We start from the raw sequence: 16,280 nt of genomic DNA, 5'->3' as shown, positions 1-16,280 counted from the left end.
AGGTCTTGACCAAAATGTACTTTTTTTAGATAGCTTTAAAACTAAAGAATACTTGAAACAAAACAAGATGAGAATTATAAGAGAACTACTTACCAATCATGCAAGTCCTTATCGATTTATCAATTTTGGTTCATACTTCAAAATCTCTTACATCGTAACTGTTTTTTTTTTCTTCGATCTCTACATCTTCATCGTCAAAGTCTTCCTCAGAGTTCTCCTCTTCCTCATGGTCGACAGTTCCTTCTCTAAACGTTTCTTCGTGAAGGTCCCTAACGGCTGGTCCAATCACTTCTTCTAAATAACTCTGAAGTGCTAGGCACTTATCGCGACTGTTAACATCCCGGCTGGCTCCCCATATCACTGCACCCTTGCAGTCGAAGTCTTTGGGTATCTTCAGCAAGTTCACCATGTCTTCCTAGGGAGAATAAGGAGGGTAAGAATTTTTTAATAATAATTCTAATTGTAGTTATTAAATTTATTAGCTTATCGAACCTTGGTTAGAAACTGATGGTTGTCGTGGTACTTGTACCAGACGTAGGGATAAACTGGAACTCCTTGAGCCACCCTTAAGGCCTCGTCCAGCCTGCCTTTTATGAACCTTTGCCTCTTCGTCGAATACATATCGTTGTACTTGAGGTACAATGAGGGGTAATAAGCCGTCGTTTCGGAGAACAGCCAGTACATACTGAAAAAAAAACGTAAATAACAATTTAATAAAATTCCTGTATATCTCATTAACATCCACTCTATTTTGTGAAAATAAATAATTTTTTTAAACTGAAAGATTTAAATTTTCAAAAACTATCATGAATATGTTCAAAAGTTCCAGAATGTAAGAAAAGAAACAATAAGGATTTATTTGGAATCAAATAAGAATTATTTTCACTATATTTTTAATCAAGAAGCGCGGACAAAGAAGAAACAATTTTAAACTTATTTTTAATGTGAGATGACGTTTCGGCCTACGTTGTTGGCCTCCAGATGCGTCCAGAGATATCTTATGTATTTAGTGACACATACATAAATTATATTTAGAAGGTTATTGTTTATTACTTAGCCGTAGGATGTAGGATTTATAGATGTAGTAATTATAGGAAAAAAGGGAAAACAGATATTAGAAAGCTTATTTATCATAAATTATTATTATTATTTTTGTGTACCTTTCTTAACCGTTACTCTTCCTATAATTTAATAAATCATATTTATCTATTATAAAAAACAAAATCATAAAGAATTCCATATTTCATAAACATGATTTTTTGACTGCGATCCTGAGGAATGATATAGCTGACAGTCCAAAGAAGGAATTTAAAAAAAAACCGTTAGCAAAGAATGGAGACATTATTTCAGGCCATGTTAGAATAAAAAAACATTAAGCCAATTTCGAAAAAATTTTCAAAGTTCAAGAAAAAAAAGAAAGAAAGTTGTTCACAGTAAGAAAAATAAGTTTAAAATTATATTTTTTTTTACAAAAACGGAGCGCAGCATATCATCCTCAGTGCTAGGTGAACCATGATAGATGTTCTCAAAAAAAAAATTTTTTTTTTGCAGGAAGCTTTTTTTTCTCTAAGCAAATCAACAACTGTATCAAAAGTATTGAGAATGCAATATAAAGATTTAGATCTTGGAAAAATAATAATCTTTGCTTATTTACTCTAGAAGGAACTAATAAAGAGAAACATACTTGTCATTGTCGAGCTGTACCTCGTAGGAGCATGCGGCCCGGTTGTTGTAGGGGGTGTAGTTGAAGCAGAATGGGAAGCCGTAGTATCCCCATTTGGCCCGGGGACGGAGCTTCTTCCCCAGCTTCAGGGTGTCCAACAGGAATACACGGGCCCCAAGTTCGTAACGGTACGTTGCCTGAAATAAGTATTATTGTCTTAGGAATTTTTGTTTTTTCACTAATACAAAACATAACATTGTTTAAAGAATTATGTATTTTAAAATGAGAAAGGGGTTTTCCATATAGGTATGCATAGATTCCATCAATACATAAATACATGTGTATAAGTATATACGAACTTTTCCTTTTGAGGAATATAAAAACTTTAATATCATTATGTAGATGAATATACATACATTTTTATTTTATTTAATTTATGATCAAATAAATCATTTTTTCGTCTCCTTTTTTTTTAATTACAAACCTCCACTTCCACCATGGTCGAGAACCAAAAAGGGTGTCTCCTCTTCTCAATGAGCCTAGAAAAATCTCTGTAGGGGCTGAGACTCCCCCAGTTCTGTCGCCAGACTGGGCGCCAGTGTTCGAAATCGATTATCGCTAGGCCTATATAATGACAAAGAAAAGTGATATAAGATCAAATATATAATATATAATCTTTTTTGATGATAGTTGTAATTTTACAGTTTACGAAAATCTTATAATAATCAACTTTTCCAAAGTTTTCTTGGTAGGTTTTGATTTATTCATAATATCTTAATAACACTTTTTCTTTATACATTTTACGTTCCAAAGGACTCACTAATTAAGGAATTAATTTCTACACAATTTAACGTTTTGCAAAAACCAGCTTATTAATTTAGAAGAAGGTGAGGTTATTATAAACGGAAATAGAAAGTGAAAGACAGATCACTATTTTAAAATAAAGAAGGATATTGCGTACTATACTTTGTAAGGACGTAATGTTACGTCGGTGTGGTTCGAAGATGATGAGTTTGATCATTGTCGAGTATGATTGATCTTCCTTGTTTGGAAGCAGTTTATGAAATAATTGGGGTTTTAAGATTCTCTGTAGCCAATTAAGTAAACCATTACGCCAAAAACTTAGGTTTGAAGCTACATAATGCATGAGAACCTAAGGTTATTGCCCTCTACGAACCAGATTGAGGATGTTAAGATTCATTATTTGGATTCCAAAGAAATAAATATTGATTGAAGTTGATGGGAGTAGAATCAACATCTCTCCAAACCTGGTACCATTACCTCAACACTTAACACTCGTAGCCCATCAAGAAAGGTATTCACTAGTGAAAATTATAGTATTTGTTTCAAACATATTTATGTTGTTACAAGGACTGCGGGTCAGGATTTAGTTTAATGATTTCATTAATTAAACTTCAACTGATCTATCACTACTTTCTACTTTACTTGTACTCTTGTACTCACCACTGAAGTTGACGTTGGGTATCAGCTTCTCCAGGTGACCTTGGAAGAGACTGAGGTGCCTGGTGAGGCTGCCCTCCTGCGGTACTCCTCCGTTCCTCTGCACTCTTCGGCCAGCAGATGCCGGCAGCAACGCTGGAAACTCTCCGGGGTCATAGAGGATGGCGATCTCTTCACCGCGGAATTCGTCATGATAGTTTTGTTGCAGTCCCCAGTCTTTGACGCGGCTGAAGTTGAGTCCGTACTTGTGGCACTGGAAGGTTGGCACGTTCCAATAAACCGGAAAAAGGTACTCTTTCTGCTCTTCAAGGGATCTACCGAAAATGCGATATTAATTCTAAGACTTAATTTTTAAATTAGGTATTCAGAATCTCATTCTCTTACATTTATTGAAAGAACTCATAAACGTTCCCAACATAAAGACCTCTTAATCATTTAGTCACTGAAATTATTCAAATAAATCAGAAATACTTTATTCCATATTCTTGAGAAAATACAATAGCCCTTATCTAGTGTCCGACGGTATCCAAATAAAACAGGATTACTACTTTAAAATATCTTAATTTACCTTAATCTACTTTAATATTTATTATTATTGAGTTAGATTTCTTTTCAGGACGTAGCGTGTAGGCGAAGAAAATAATTAAGATATCTCCTGAAACAGCCTCATGTCCGGGGAGTCTAGACTGTTGAACAGAATGGCATGTTCAAGCAGGTTTTGAAGCTGTTTGATCATTTAGAAGTTTGAACACATACTTTATATCTAGGATTCATTGCTTTCCAGGTATCTTTAGAAAAAACGTAGATTTTTTGAGTTTCTGATTCTAGTTCACCTCCTATTCACTAGGATATGACTTTCAATAGACATAAATGAACAAGTGTGAATCATAATAAAAAAATTAATTAACATAAGCACACCTCGACTGATCTCTACGATGTTTATCATTTTATATCTCGACCAAATTTTTACATCCAGTTTAATCTCTGCATTGTTATCGTGTTAATTGTATTTATCAAACTGCCTTCACTCGGAGCTGATCAGGAGGCATTTGGCGGTGTTTAAACTATCCAGATAATTCATCCTTCTTTGATCCAAATATTCAATGAAATAATTTACGTTCAAAAAGCTTAACATAAGTATCTGTAATGAAAGATGAAAGGCTGATAGCTATGTACACCATTATTTTTACGTATCTATACTGTAGATGCAAAACAATTTTGAGACGTGTAAAAAAGTATTTTCCATTTATATGCAATTAATTCTAAAATAATAATACTAAAATATAATATTTAAATTATAAAAATAATATATTAATCAAAATAAGACGTGGCAGTCATACTATAATATATGGTGTGAATAATTCAAATTAACAATTATATTATTCTTAACTGTTATTTGTGAACGATACCAGAACGGTTGGCAGAGAAGCGCTAGGAATTCGGATTCTGCCTTCTCAAACACATGCGTGTGAAAGATCTTAGTTCGGGATAAATAATTATGATTTATTTTATATTAATTCTTTACTTTAAAGGTTTTAATATGTTTGATACTATTTAATTCATTTATCCGGTTATTTATACGATCTGTAAATATTATTTTATAATAATCATGCATTTAAGTTTATACTCATTTATTATATTTGTATTTAGTATGTATATATGGTATGATTATTACTCACAACATTAATTCAACCAGCGGAACGGCCCCTCCCCGTTCCAATAATCCACTCGCGTAAGCCAACCAAGTTACAACCTTCATCGGACCCCTCATCTAACCTTATAATGCCAAAGGCAATCCAAGGTATCCTTCACACCCAGCTATACATAAAGCATACCTCCTATATGTACGTACCAAATACCCACTAAAATCTTTACAGGAGGGTATGAAAAAAAAAATTACAACATTAATACTTATTGCCCAAGAGAGTGGCCTATTGTTTTATTTCAATGAAAGTTGGAATTAAAAAAAAAAAAATTGTGGCCGGAAACACACAAACTAAAGATGAAAATAAAAATAAAATGTTTATTTACAGGACATGGACACCAAAGAGGCATCATACTATCTGCCATCAGGAAGACAAAGACGTTATCCAGGAGATCGACAGAGGAAACGATAGGAACCGGTTAAGGTCGCCCCCCGTCCTTGAGTAGCGGACCCAATCCGTCTTCCTACCTGCCAGCAAGGTGCTCTTTTATATACGTCTTTAATAGGGCATTGTGCCGTTTTGTTGTTGTTGTTGCTTCTCTTGATTATCAACGCGTTTCCTAATCATTATGCAACTGGATGCAATTATTTAGATGCAGTCACGCAGGAGGCAATCTTCAATGAACCGTCTCTATTTATCAGCGATCCATGACGACATTGTTCAAGGCAGAAAATTATCCTCATTGTTTTGAGTTTTTTTTCTTTGGTCTTTGGATTGTTAAAAAAAAAACACAAAGAACAGAGATAATGTTGAATCATTATAGAATTGCGTGCTCTACATTTTTCTTTTTCATTCAAAAATTAACGTATAGAGGGCAGTACGTTTATTTTAGGTAAGGTTGATATTTCTCACATTATTTTTTTGTTTATATTTTCAACTTACTATATTTATTGAGGAATATTAATGCACGTTGAGACAATCTAGGGCAATGAGTATTAGAGTTCTAACTGAACACTCATACTACATAAACGGGAGAAAACAAAATAACTATGGAAAAAAAAATGATAGCGGTGATGAATAAAATAAAAAGACAAAAATAACAATAAAGAAATATCACAGTTGTCAAAAATATAATTATAATACTGATTAAAGAACAGCTAAGTAATATAAAAACACGGTGACAGATATTAAAAAAATATATGACTGTCTCATATTTTACATTTATATAATTAAGAATTACGAGATTTGAAAGTGAATCTTTAAATAAAAGAAAAATATTTTTACAGAATGTATTTTGTATTTTTATTGCATGAGGTAGTTGTACAAGAGCCCAAGAGGGAAAAAAAGGCGGTTATTTCACCCCGATTTTTGATTACTTAATTAAAAACTAGGTATAATTACGAGTCAAAATTGATGAGTTTGCCAAGTATAGGTAGGGGGAATAGAAAATGGCGGCTGTTTCAAAACGTTAAAAATAATTATTTTTTTATTAGGAGCTCTATATCTTTACAACTACCAACGACAATAGAAAATCTAAGAGAGCATCATTTAAAGCAGAGTAAATTTGCTATAATGTAAGCCCTAATAGAGCTATTTACGTTCAATAGTTCTTGAGATATACCTTTTGAAAAAAACAACATTTCATAAAAATGTTGTATGGCACGTACTGAAAGATCAGTAGTTAGTTAATTTATTTTGAGAAATCTATATCTCAGGAACTATGTGACTTACAGATGTCTATTAGCACTCAAATTAAAGCTAGTTTAATAGACAATAAAGTAGTCTTACGTTTATTTTTGTAGAAGTAGTAGTTTTCATCAAATTTGCTAAAATAAATTGATTTATAGTTGTTCGGACAAATATTCAAAATTATATTCATACAAATGCCAAATTTATATTCATATGTGAATATCATAAAAACTACTATCTCTACGACGATAAATGTCATAAACTACTTTTTATTTTGAAAACTAAATTTTCTTTATTTTGAGTGTTGGCAGACATATGTGCATCTTATGGGTCTAGAGATATATTTTTTCAAAAATCCAAAATTTTATAACAATAACTAGAAATTAACATTTTGTGAGTTTAATTTGTAAATATCATAAAAACTATTACTCTTACAAAGATAAACATCATCAATATTTGGCAGACTTATCAATTTTCACTAGTAATTATACATAGTTTTCATAAAAGTAATCAAAAATTGGGGTGAGATAACTGGCTATTTTTCTTCCCGGTTCCTGTACTATTGTTAGTTGATCGAAATGGAGAGTGGTCATGGAGGTGGACTAGAAAAAATAAAGTTTAAAAATGGAGTTAACTATTTATCAAGAGCTGATGTTTCGGCCAACATTGTTGGTCTTCATCAGGGCTGTTTTAACCTAACACTCAGGACTTGCTGCCAATGAGTACGTGTTGGGGGAGATTTACATTCCATTATGTTAGGAAGTTGTAGCTTAGTGCCTTATTCTCCTCATTAACTTAACTATTTTTTTTTTTTTTTTACAGTGCTGGTAAGTAACTTCTTCCTTTTTTCTATGGAAATGATAACCATGCAACAAATACCAGCTAATACACTCCATATAAACTGTTAGCAGAGCTTTAAAAAAATATGTGAGGCCGATTGGTTCTATTAAGTTGATTCATTAATAAACTATCACAATGCCACCATAATATTGCATTACCATGCTTATGTATTGATGGGAAATGGTGGGAACATTGGTGGGGATAGAAAGTATAATAAAATGCGATAGAAAACGTACAATTAATAATAGTAAAACTAAATAAAATCACTTAAAAACGAAAATTTACCTTGTATACTGATATTATTATCATTATCATAAATTAATCTCTTTATTATATATATACACAAAACTTTATTTCAAATAGAAGCTTTGAAAAAAAAACTGTAGTGTACTTAAATTCAGTTAGTTACACAATTACCATTACCTGTGATTAATATTGTTATAAGTTAAAATATTGTAAATTATTTACACATATATTCAACTTTTGTTACCTTTTATTCTGGTATTAATAAAATGATAGAAAAGTTTAATTTTACGTATGTATAAATAATATACAATATTTTAGATTATAGTTAGATAACTATATATTAGATAAGATACAATATTCATTGTAGGAAATAGTAATTTTGTAACAAACTGAAATTTAAAAAAATTAAAAAACTTAAGATACATTCATAAGGGTTCTTTTATGTTTTTGTTGATAAAATTTATTAATTAATTATATATTATAATTTTTATGTTCTTAATAATTTATTTATTATTGATATAATAGCCAGAAGAAAAAAAAAACAAGTAAATAAATACCTGGGAAAAGAAACTTATTAAGTAAGTTTTAACAATTACTTTTAGGACTTGTATATATTAATGTGTCTGGAGTAAAGAGGAGAATGTGACAGGAAGGTACGAAACGACACAAATATGTGACATATATATATGTTTAGTACAAAACTGTTATAAATTTTAATTGTTGTATAGTTTTATATTTTAAAAAATGGGTATTTAATGGGGTTAACTTTTTCCTCGATCATTCTGATTGATATTTGATAATTAAAAATAAAACCCGCTAAAACACAATAGGGTTGTTTATAATAAAAATTAATAATAACAACACAATAAAATAAAAAATTACTGCATTAAAGTAATTAGGTTAGATAAGGATGCCAACTAGAAGCATCAGTTTCTTTTTCTTTGAATTCGTGGCACGAACGTTGATACCTCATGTATCCTGAAAAATATATCACAGTCCAACCATGATACATGCCAAAGCCACCTCAAGATCACGATCTTAGATGATATTCATGGAAACACTCCATGAATAGCGATGAGTCTACGAGAGCTTCACTTAGGGAGAGTGAAGTTCTCCGGGTCAAGTTCAATGTCCTGCCGACAACAGTCGGTAGGAAGTGTTGTTCTTTCCTGAATCTCGGTTCGAAAAGGTCGAACTTACATTGACGAGTCTAGTCAAGCAAACAGGAACGATGAAGGTTAACCTCTTTTGTGTAAAGCTTGAAATAAGAGAGGCCATTTGTTGAAGTCGTCGTTTACATAAATATACATACTATTAGTAACAAGAACTGTTCTTAGTTGTTAAAAAATTACATAATCGTGTAAATGTTTACTAAAGATAAAAAGGTCCTTCTATCTACGAGCTAAAATTCTTTCATGTTTTCCGAGATAAAAAAAAAAAAAAAAAAAAAAAAGTTTTTACCTAATTAACTTGTTTTGCCATCTTCATTGATATCGTTCAAATAAGGTTAGGAAGAAACTTATTATGCTTCTCGGTTTTCTAATTTTTTTATAGTGAACCATTTTTGGGAATGCCCTTCAAATAATAATAAAACAAATTTTAAAAAAGTGCTGATTTAATTGGAAGATTACCAACTATAGACTATGCAGTATGGATCAATCAATCAGATGTTGAAATATGTGCATGCTACCTCTGTTTGATTAGTCGCTTCAAATTGAAACGCCCGGACTAATTTTCTGTTGGTGGGGGTTACAATTATAACCTAAACTATTATTATTAATGCTGTAATTAAATCACATAAAGAATCAGTTTATGGTGTTAGGTTATAAACCACAACGTATGGTTCGGACGGTCTAATAATTGATAGCTTAAATCTAACCGGCTGTGCTAGTTTTGTGGAAAGAAACAATTAAAATATGATAAATAAATACAATTAAAGATCAAGGGAAAATTTACCATTTATGGTTCAATAATGATTCGATTTTTTTATTTTAGTCAATTATTATTGTTATATCCCATAAAACAGCTCAATCACCAAAAGGGAGTGAATTTTATGAAAATGAAGAATAAATAAATAAAATAAAATAATAAATTATCTAGTGGATATATTTCTATAATCTAATATCCTAATAATGTTTATTTTAACCAAAATAGAGTGAAAAATACCGAAAATATTTTATTTTATATTTACTGCTTACCTAGAAGAGAGGTAAAATATTAAATTCGTCGTAAGAATTATTTCATATGAAAATTCTTTCGTATGAGTGAATTTTAAGTAATTAGAAATAATACTGAAAGTTACGAAGGAAGTGACACAACAATGAAAGTAGAAATAACTCACAAACAAATGGAACAATGTTGCTAACATTTAGCTAATGCGTTGAATAAAACACTTTAACATAATCTATAATTGAAATTATAAAATTATTTTCCTGCGCGCTGACAATATAGTACGGAGACTCGCGCAGGAAAAATGACTTATGTGCAAAGTGTGCTGTCTTAAGTTTCGTTGAATTGTTGCATAGTATATTGGTAAATATTTTTTTTATTTTTGGAGTCCTAAAAAAGACCTAATTAAATACGTGGCATCACTAATTAAGGATAAAAAATGATCAATCAGGATACAAATTCTACTGGAGCTTATGTGGCCTGCAACCAACATCTTGTCGAACAAATATTGATTTTGTTTTTGTCATACAAGGCTCCATATTAATGTTTGGTGCTTTTAAAAATCTAGTTCAATGTATATTTCATTTGTTCTGGTAAATAAAAGCAGTTGGCCAGTACAGATAATAATGTTTTTAGTGAAATATAAATGTAATTGTGGGTTAGAGGTTTACTTTCGTAACCTCAATTTTTCATACATTTTATTAAATTCTGAAATTAGTAATGTTTTTTTTTGGTTCTTCCCTATCTGGTTATTTTTGATATACAGAGGTGGGAGGAGGTATCCTACAGATAAAAAACCTATTCTCATCCTAGTGGGAAGGTCGAATTTTCTTTCCGTGGAGTCAGCGCAAAATAAAAGCAAACCAGATTTGCAACCATAATTTAGTAAAAATTCTCTCAGAAATTTTCAGACATGCCACTGAGGCATTGTTATGACAAAATATTACGTTATGAAACTACCCTGTTGATAGTTAAATGATTTATGTTAAACTTTCCCACCCTCTGAGAATATGTAAAATTACCATATTTATGGTAACGATAATGAAACGATAATAAAATTGAAATATCAGTTCTTGAATGGGTTTGTTTACCAAGTAGACTATTAAAGTAGGTTTAGTCCATTAATAGGTATGTCACAGTTCGCGATCCACGACCCACTTTACAATAACTATTACAGTGTATTACAATCGCAATAGACAGTTAGCTAGATTACTGAAAAGAAATCAGCAAATGACTATGAGCAATATTACTAGATTGAAGTGAACGTTTAACAGCCGTCATTTGACCTCCGTACCGTTAGATTATATTTATGAACAGAGTGACTTTCACAGACCTTTTGTTATAAACTAGTTGTCATATGTCTTGCGTAATCATTTATTAATTTTGTAAAGATTAATTTAGGAATTATAATTAAGAAAGATCAAAAATTTAATTTGGGAATTTTTTATATGGATTGATTATATTTGCATGTTATGTCAAATTGATTCTCGGATACTTTATATTTTTCTTTTATCTTAAAAAAACAGCTTAGAAATGTGAGATGTAACACCTCGATGATAATTTCGAGTTCGAATTATAATCGAGTTCCGAGGATCATTCTAGGGTGAACATGATAAAGAGCGGTTTTATCTCTACTAGATCTACAAATGATATTAGATATTCAATGTTTTAGCGCACTTGCTCAGCCTCCACTGGCTCATTACCAGTGACGCGGTGAGAGGGATGCGCTGGGATCTCAAAGAGCTCTCTCTACTCTCATACGTGGGAGATAAGGTGGGCTCAGGGATCCTCACGCGTAAATTGTAAATATTGTATATAAACGTGTGAATGTGACGCGATTATTTTATTTATTTATTTTTTCATGTACATCGTTTGATTATGTTTATTTTCTTTATCCTTCTGTTTGTATTTAGAGAGGAATTTGATTTATTTTTTGTCTTTTTCTTCCCTTTATTTATTTTTATTCTTATGTTATTTTATTGTAGTATGAATATATCAGTTATCACTATTACTTATTGCCCAGCAATGTTGTGGCAGATTGTAATATTTATCAATAAAAAAATAATTAATTAATACAATTTTAAACATATATTCAATGTTTAGTTTTAATACTTGAAGTTTAAGTTCTCCACGTTGAAACATGTATAATACATTTAGGTATTATTTATATGTATATGTATGAAGTACTAATTTTATTTTAATGTAGGGTACGAAAAAAAATTCCTTAGATTAAGCTCTTAAGAATTTGCCGTTTTCCAATTTCAGACACTTCTTAAAAATTACTCGATTTAACTATTTTATGTCTCCTTTTCCCGTTTTAAGAAAATAATTATCACTAATTATAAGCAAATAAATTTCAAAAGTGATGTAGGACCGTCGCTCCCTGGGGGTCTTATCGGGGCGGGTCGGATCGGGAAGGATTGCATTTTTTGTGTGCTGTGATTTCCTCTTCTACGTACAAATATGAATAATGAGCTATATGAAAAATCATTTTTCATATTCATATTTGTACATGCTAATAAAAAGTCTTCACACGAGGGTAGGAAAAAAAATCCTTAAATATATGTATGTATAGACAAAGCAGAATTACATATGATATCAGCATTGATGAACAAACAAAAAATATTTTTAAATAGTGTTTAGATGCAAGTGTAATGATAATCCAATAAATCAAGAAAGCGAATATAGATAGAAATTAGTTGTTATTAAAAACTGAAATATGTAAAGACACACAGAAAAAATTTACATATACTTGATTAAATTGATAAAGATATATTTAATTTTGATACGGGTTTCGATTAAAGCTATTTTAAAGACTTCATGTACCGACAAATATTAAAAATAGTTTCAATATTAAAGCTACACAGTTATAATTTTATAAATGGAGTAACCTTGTAAAAAAAAAAAGAGAATATAAGGGATAGTGTTAGGAAAGACTAATATTTAAATATTATAAAATTAATAATATTCAGATAAGCTCATTAGTAAGAACATAAAAACAAATCCATAACCATTTTTACTAAATGAGAAAAAAAAAAAGAATTTTATTTTTCTACACTCATATCAAGAGAAACATTGATGAGTTGGTTATTGAACGGAATGACACTCACAGACCAAACAGAGGTAGAAGTAGGCAAGCGACCAAAGCAGCGACTAGTAACCTCATCGAAGCAGCAATGAGAGGAGGCAAACCCCACCACGACCACGGCACAGAAACCTTGGCAAATGTCACCGAGTCGGTTCCTGTCATTCGAGAAATAATTCTTTAATTAACTTGGTCCTTTCCAATCCATTAAATGATAGGCAATTAAAGTAGATCGTTAGGTCTAAAAATAGTCGAGAGAATATTATATTATGAAACGGGATTTAGACGAGATGTATTGCGAATGGAATTGAAGATTGTATAAGAAAATTAACAATAAAGAATCGAGTACTCTCATGAATGAATATATATCATTTGCGAAATAGAAGCACAAAATAAACACTGTAAAATTATGGAAAATACATATCTCTTCGAACTGGTCGCTCTGGTACCTTAGGGGTTTCTAGAGTGTCAATTCACGTTGGCGTTTTGGTTCTTCAGAAGCTCTATTTTCTATTATATGAGATCTATTTTACATATTTCTAATCTAAACATCTTGGCGGTAGTTTCGAACCCAATACCGTCGGCAGATTGAATATATTCGGCTTTTCCAATCTCGGTTTTATGTTTGACAAAGTTTATTGATACAATAAACTTAAAGGACCCTTTTGGGGGGTTTCGTTATACAGTTATATCTTGAAGTCGGCATGTCATAGAGAAGAAAACATTTTACCAAAAACTATCTCTTGTATTTTTTGAGATATTGAATACAAAAAAAAAAAGGGATATTCAATCAATAACTAGAATTATTTATTAAACTTGTCTTTTTGACTACTCAGCTTTTCGTATTGCAGACCAGGAGACCTTTAGTTGCTACAAGCATAGTTCATCTATTGTCATAAATCTTTTCTTAGAGGTTTAGACTAAACTGTGGTTTTGGACTAGTCTCGGCATTGAAATCTGATCATAGAAATCATCCTTCACATCGCCTTCTTTATCATCGATTGGTTGCACTACCCTCTGCCCATTCCGTGTAGTTCTTAATGGTGTGTTGTACTTTTTTTTTTTATTCCATTTACTACCGTTTGTGACCATGCCACTGTTCTACATTGCATGATGGACAAGAAGCTCGTTAAGATTTTCTGAGGGGTTCATATTTAGATTTTTTTTAATTTCCGAATACGCAATGAAGGTAAAAAAAAAACCTGAATATTTATGCAGGAAGTTAAAAAAAAATTGCAGTAACAAATCTGGTCTCATGTGCACTTTCGATCTGCAATCAAATTTAGGTTCGGGTAAATCAATAGAAGTGTTCATTCGATTTTGATGATTTTTTTAGAGTTTGTATATCTATTTTATTAGATAACGTCTACTACTTCTGCTAGCACATGCGCAAATGCATTTTCTTCAGAACATCTCTATTTTAGCTGGAACGATTCGGTCCAAATTTTAGGAACAGTGTAAATACGATCTGTTATCAACTTTGCCTGATACCGTCCATTACTTCTCGGAATATATCTATGTGTTTAAGCTATAGATTTTATTCTCAAGCTACGAATAATTACATTTGAAATGTAGGTTATTCTGTGATAATGATGATGTACCGGGAAAATATTTTTCTAAAAAAATCCATTTTCAGAATACAAAATAAGAGGATTTAAAATAAAAGATAAAAGAAAGTTATGTTACGATCTTTTTTTTTATTTTTACCAATCTGTTTAACATTATTTAAGCTTAGAAATTCTACAATAAACACACTATAAATTTAGTAAGTCGCCACATCTTAATTCGAAGGATAAATTCTTATTGACTAACTGCAAATATAACTTCTACATTAGGTAGTCAATGCAGCTAATTTTCTGGGTTTTTTTCTGCTTGGGTATCAATTTTCATTTTTTATACTTTTTTAGAGATTCGTATTTATGAAAGCTGCTAAGCAAGATTTCTGGAAATTCCCTTTAAATGCATATATATCTAGCTTTATAAATAAAAAGTTATCATTTATTTTATTTATCAATTATTATAAATAATCACTTATTAAATTTATCTTGCTAAGTAAGTAATAGTTTCCAATAAATTAATTACTGAAAAGTACGTTTATAAATCTAACATAATAATAGGGGAAGTTAAATATGTGAATTAAAAGGCAATTTTTAGAACAGGTTGTTGCTTAAAAAGTTTCATAAATGCGGCTCTGAAATGTATAAGAAGAACCCTGAAAAAATATAAGAAAATAAAAACTCAGCAGAAGAGCTGAGGTTTTAGGAAATATTTATAGCAAAGTTCTCTAATATGTTTTGGGGTACTTTTTATTTGGAGTTAAAACATCCTTGAACGAAATTTTTATTGTAAAATAATCTTTTAGTAAACTGATTACTAATTATCAGTAAAAAATTGATAACTCTAGATAAAAACGTTACGCAATTGATAATAATAAAAAAAAGAAGAAGGTGAATACTGTAAAGAAATTATTTTGTTTCTAACTATATGCAAATGAATCTGAAACCCAATTCATTGAAAATGTGCATATTATTTAATTAACACTTTTGCTTTTCGAAATATTTTCGTATCAAGCGATAAGGAGCCGTTATCGGCACAAACTAAAGACCTGCCGCTGGCCCCTTATCACTAGGTCAAGGTCGCATTCTTATCAGTATCCTCAAATGGAATATTTGCCCGGAAGTACGAGTTCTCTAGCTATAACATTATATAACAAACCCATTTTATAATAGCTATCATTTACACAATTCGTTAAATTATACGATATTGAAATTAATAAAATTAATATATTTTATAAGTATTTCTAAGCACTACAAATAAATAGTATATAAAATAGTATATTGAATGAAATTTTGTTTTATTTTTCCACAAATTTTCATTTTTTTAAATGGTAACCCTGGAATCAGCAGCTAATTAAAAAGAAGTTTTTTTTTGTTTTGTTTTTTCAAGCCGGCAGTTAATAGTTATTGGCAATTAACCTGCTATTGTGTTTACTCTCCTTAGACATGTGATTTTTCAGCTTCACAAATTTTTAACCATCGAATCTATTTTGTCTGTAAAAATTTTATCTTTGTCTAAAGTTAACGAAATTCATTCAAATATATGCTCACTTAATGTCAAAATTAAGGTCAATGTTGGGTTAGTTTTTATTTTCTATTTTTTTAATTATACCACTCTCAATAACTGGATTGTTTTTTTCCCTGTTATATGCATTTATTAACGGATTGTGAAAGATACCATATTTATAATTATTAGAGTACCGGATTTTTGTCCAGTATCGTGCTATAAAAATATAAAATGCAGAAAAAACTCAAAATTGTAAATTTCTTTATAAATCGTCCAAATCCTACAAAAATCAACTTGATTGTATAATTTATAATAATAATATATACTTGGAAATCTTATTTAAAATTGTCTGTATCAAGATAAAGCCTTTAAATTCATACAACATTGGTGCAAAAACACATGACGGACTACTTCGATT

The 16,280-nt window shown here is 30.6% G+C and overlaps 1 protein-coding gene across 2 annotated transcripts in view; it reads right to left on the bottom strand.

Moving 5' to 3' along the window:
- Nucleotides 1-16,280, bottom strand: part of LOC106689185 (uncharacterized) — a 49,759-nt gene that overhangs the window by 616 nt on the left and 32,863 nt on the right. For both annotated transcript variants that reach the window (XM_014434061.3, XM_014434060.2), the window contains exons 3-7: nucleotides 3,128-3,438; nucleotides 2,148-2,287; nucleotides 1,685-1,860; nucleotides 493-685; nucleotides 94-415 (exon numbers count right to left, since the gene is read on the bottom strand). In XM_014434061.3, the coding sequence (XP_014289547.1) occupies nucleotides 131-415; nucleotides 493-685; nucleotides 1,685-1,860; nucleotides 2,148-2,287; nucleotides 3,128-3,438 (1,105 nt within the window). In that variant the 3' untranslated portion in view covers nucleotides 94-130. The remainder of the gene's footprint in view (nucleotides 1-93; nucleotides 416-492; nucleotides 686-1,684; nucleotides 1,861-2,147; nucleotides 2,288-3,127; nucleotides 3,439-16,280) is intronic.

Source organism: Halyomorpha halys, unplaced genomic scaffold, assembly GCF_000696795.3.
Source record: "Halyomorpha halys isolate HHAL.00 unplaced genomic scaffold, Hhal_1.1 Scaffold1291.1, whole genome shotgun sequence".
Lineage (NCBI taxonomy): Eukaryota > Metazoa > Arthropoda > Insecta > Hemiptera > Pentatomidae > Halyomorpha > Halyomorpha halys.
This window is presented reverse-complemented; position numbering and strand designations above follow the sequence as displayed.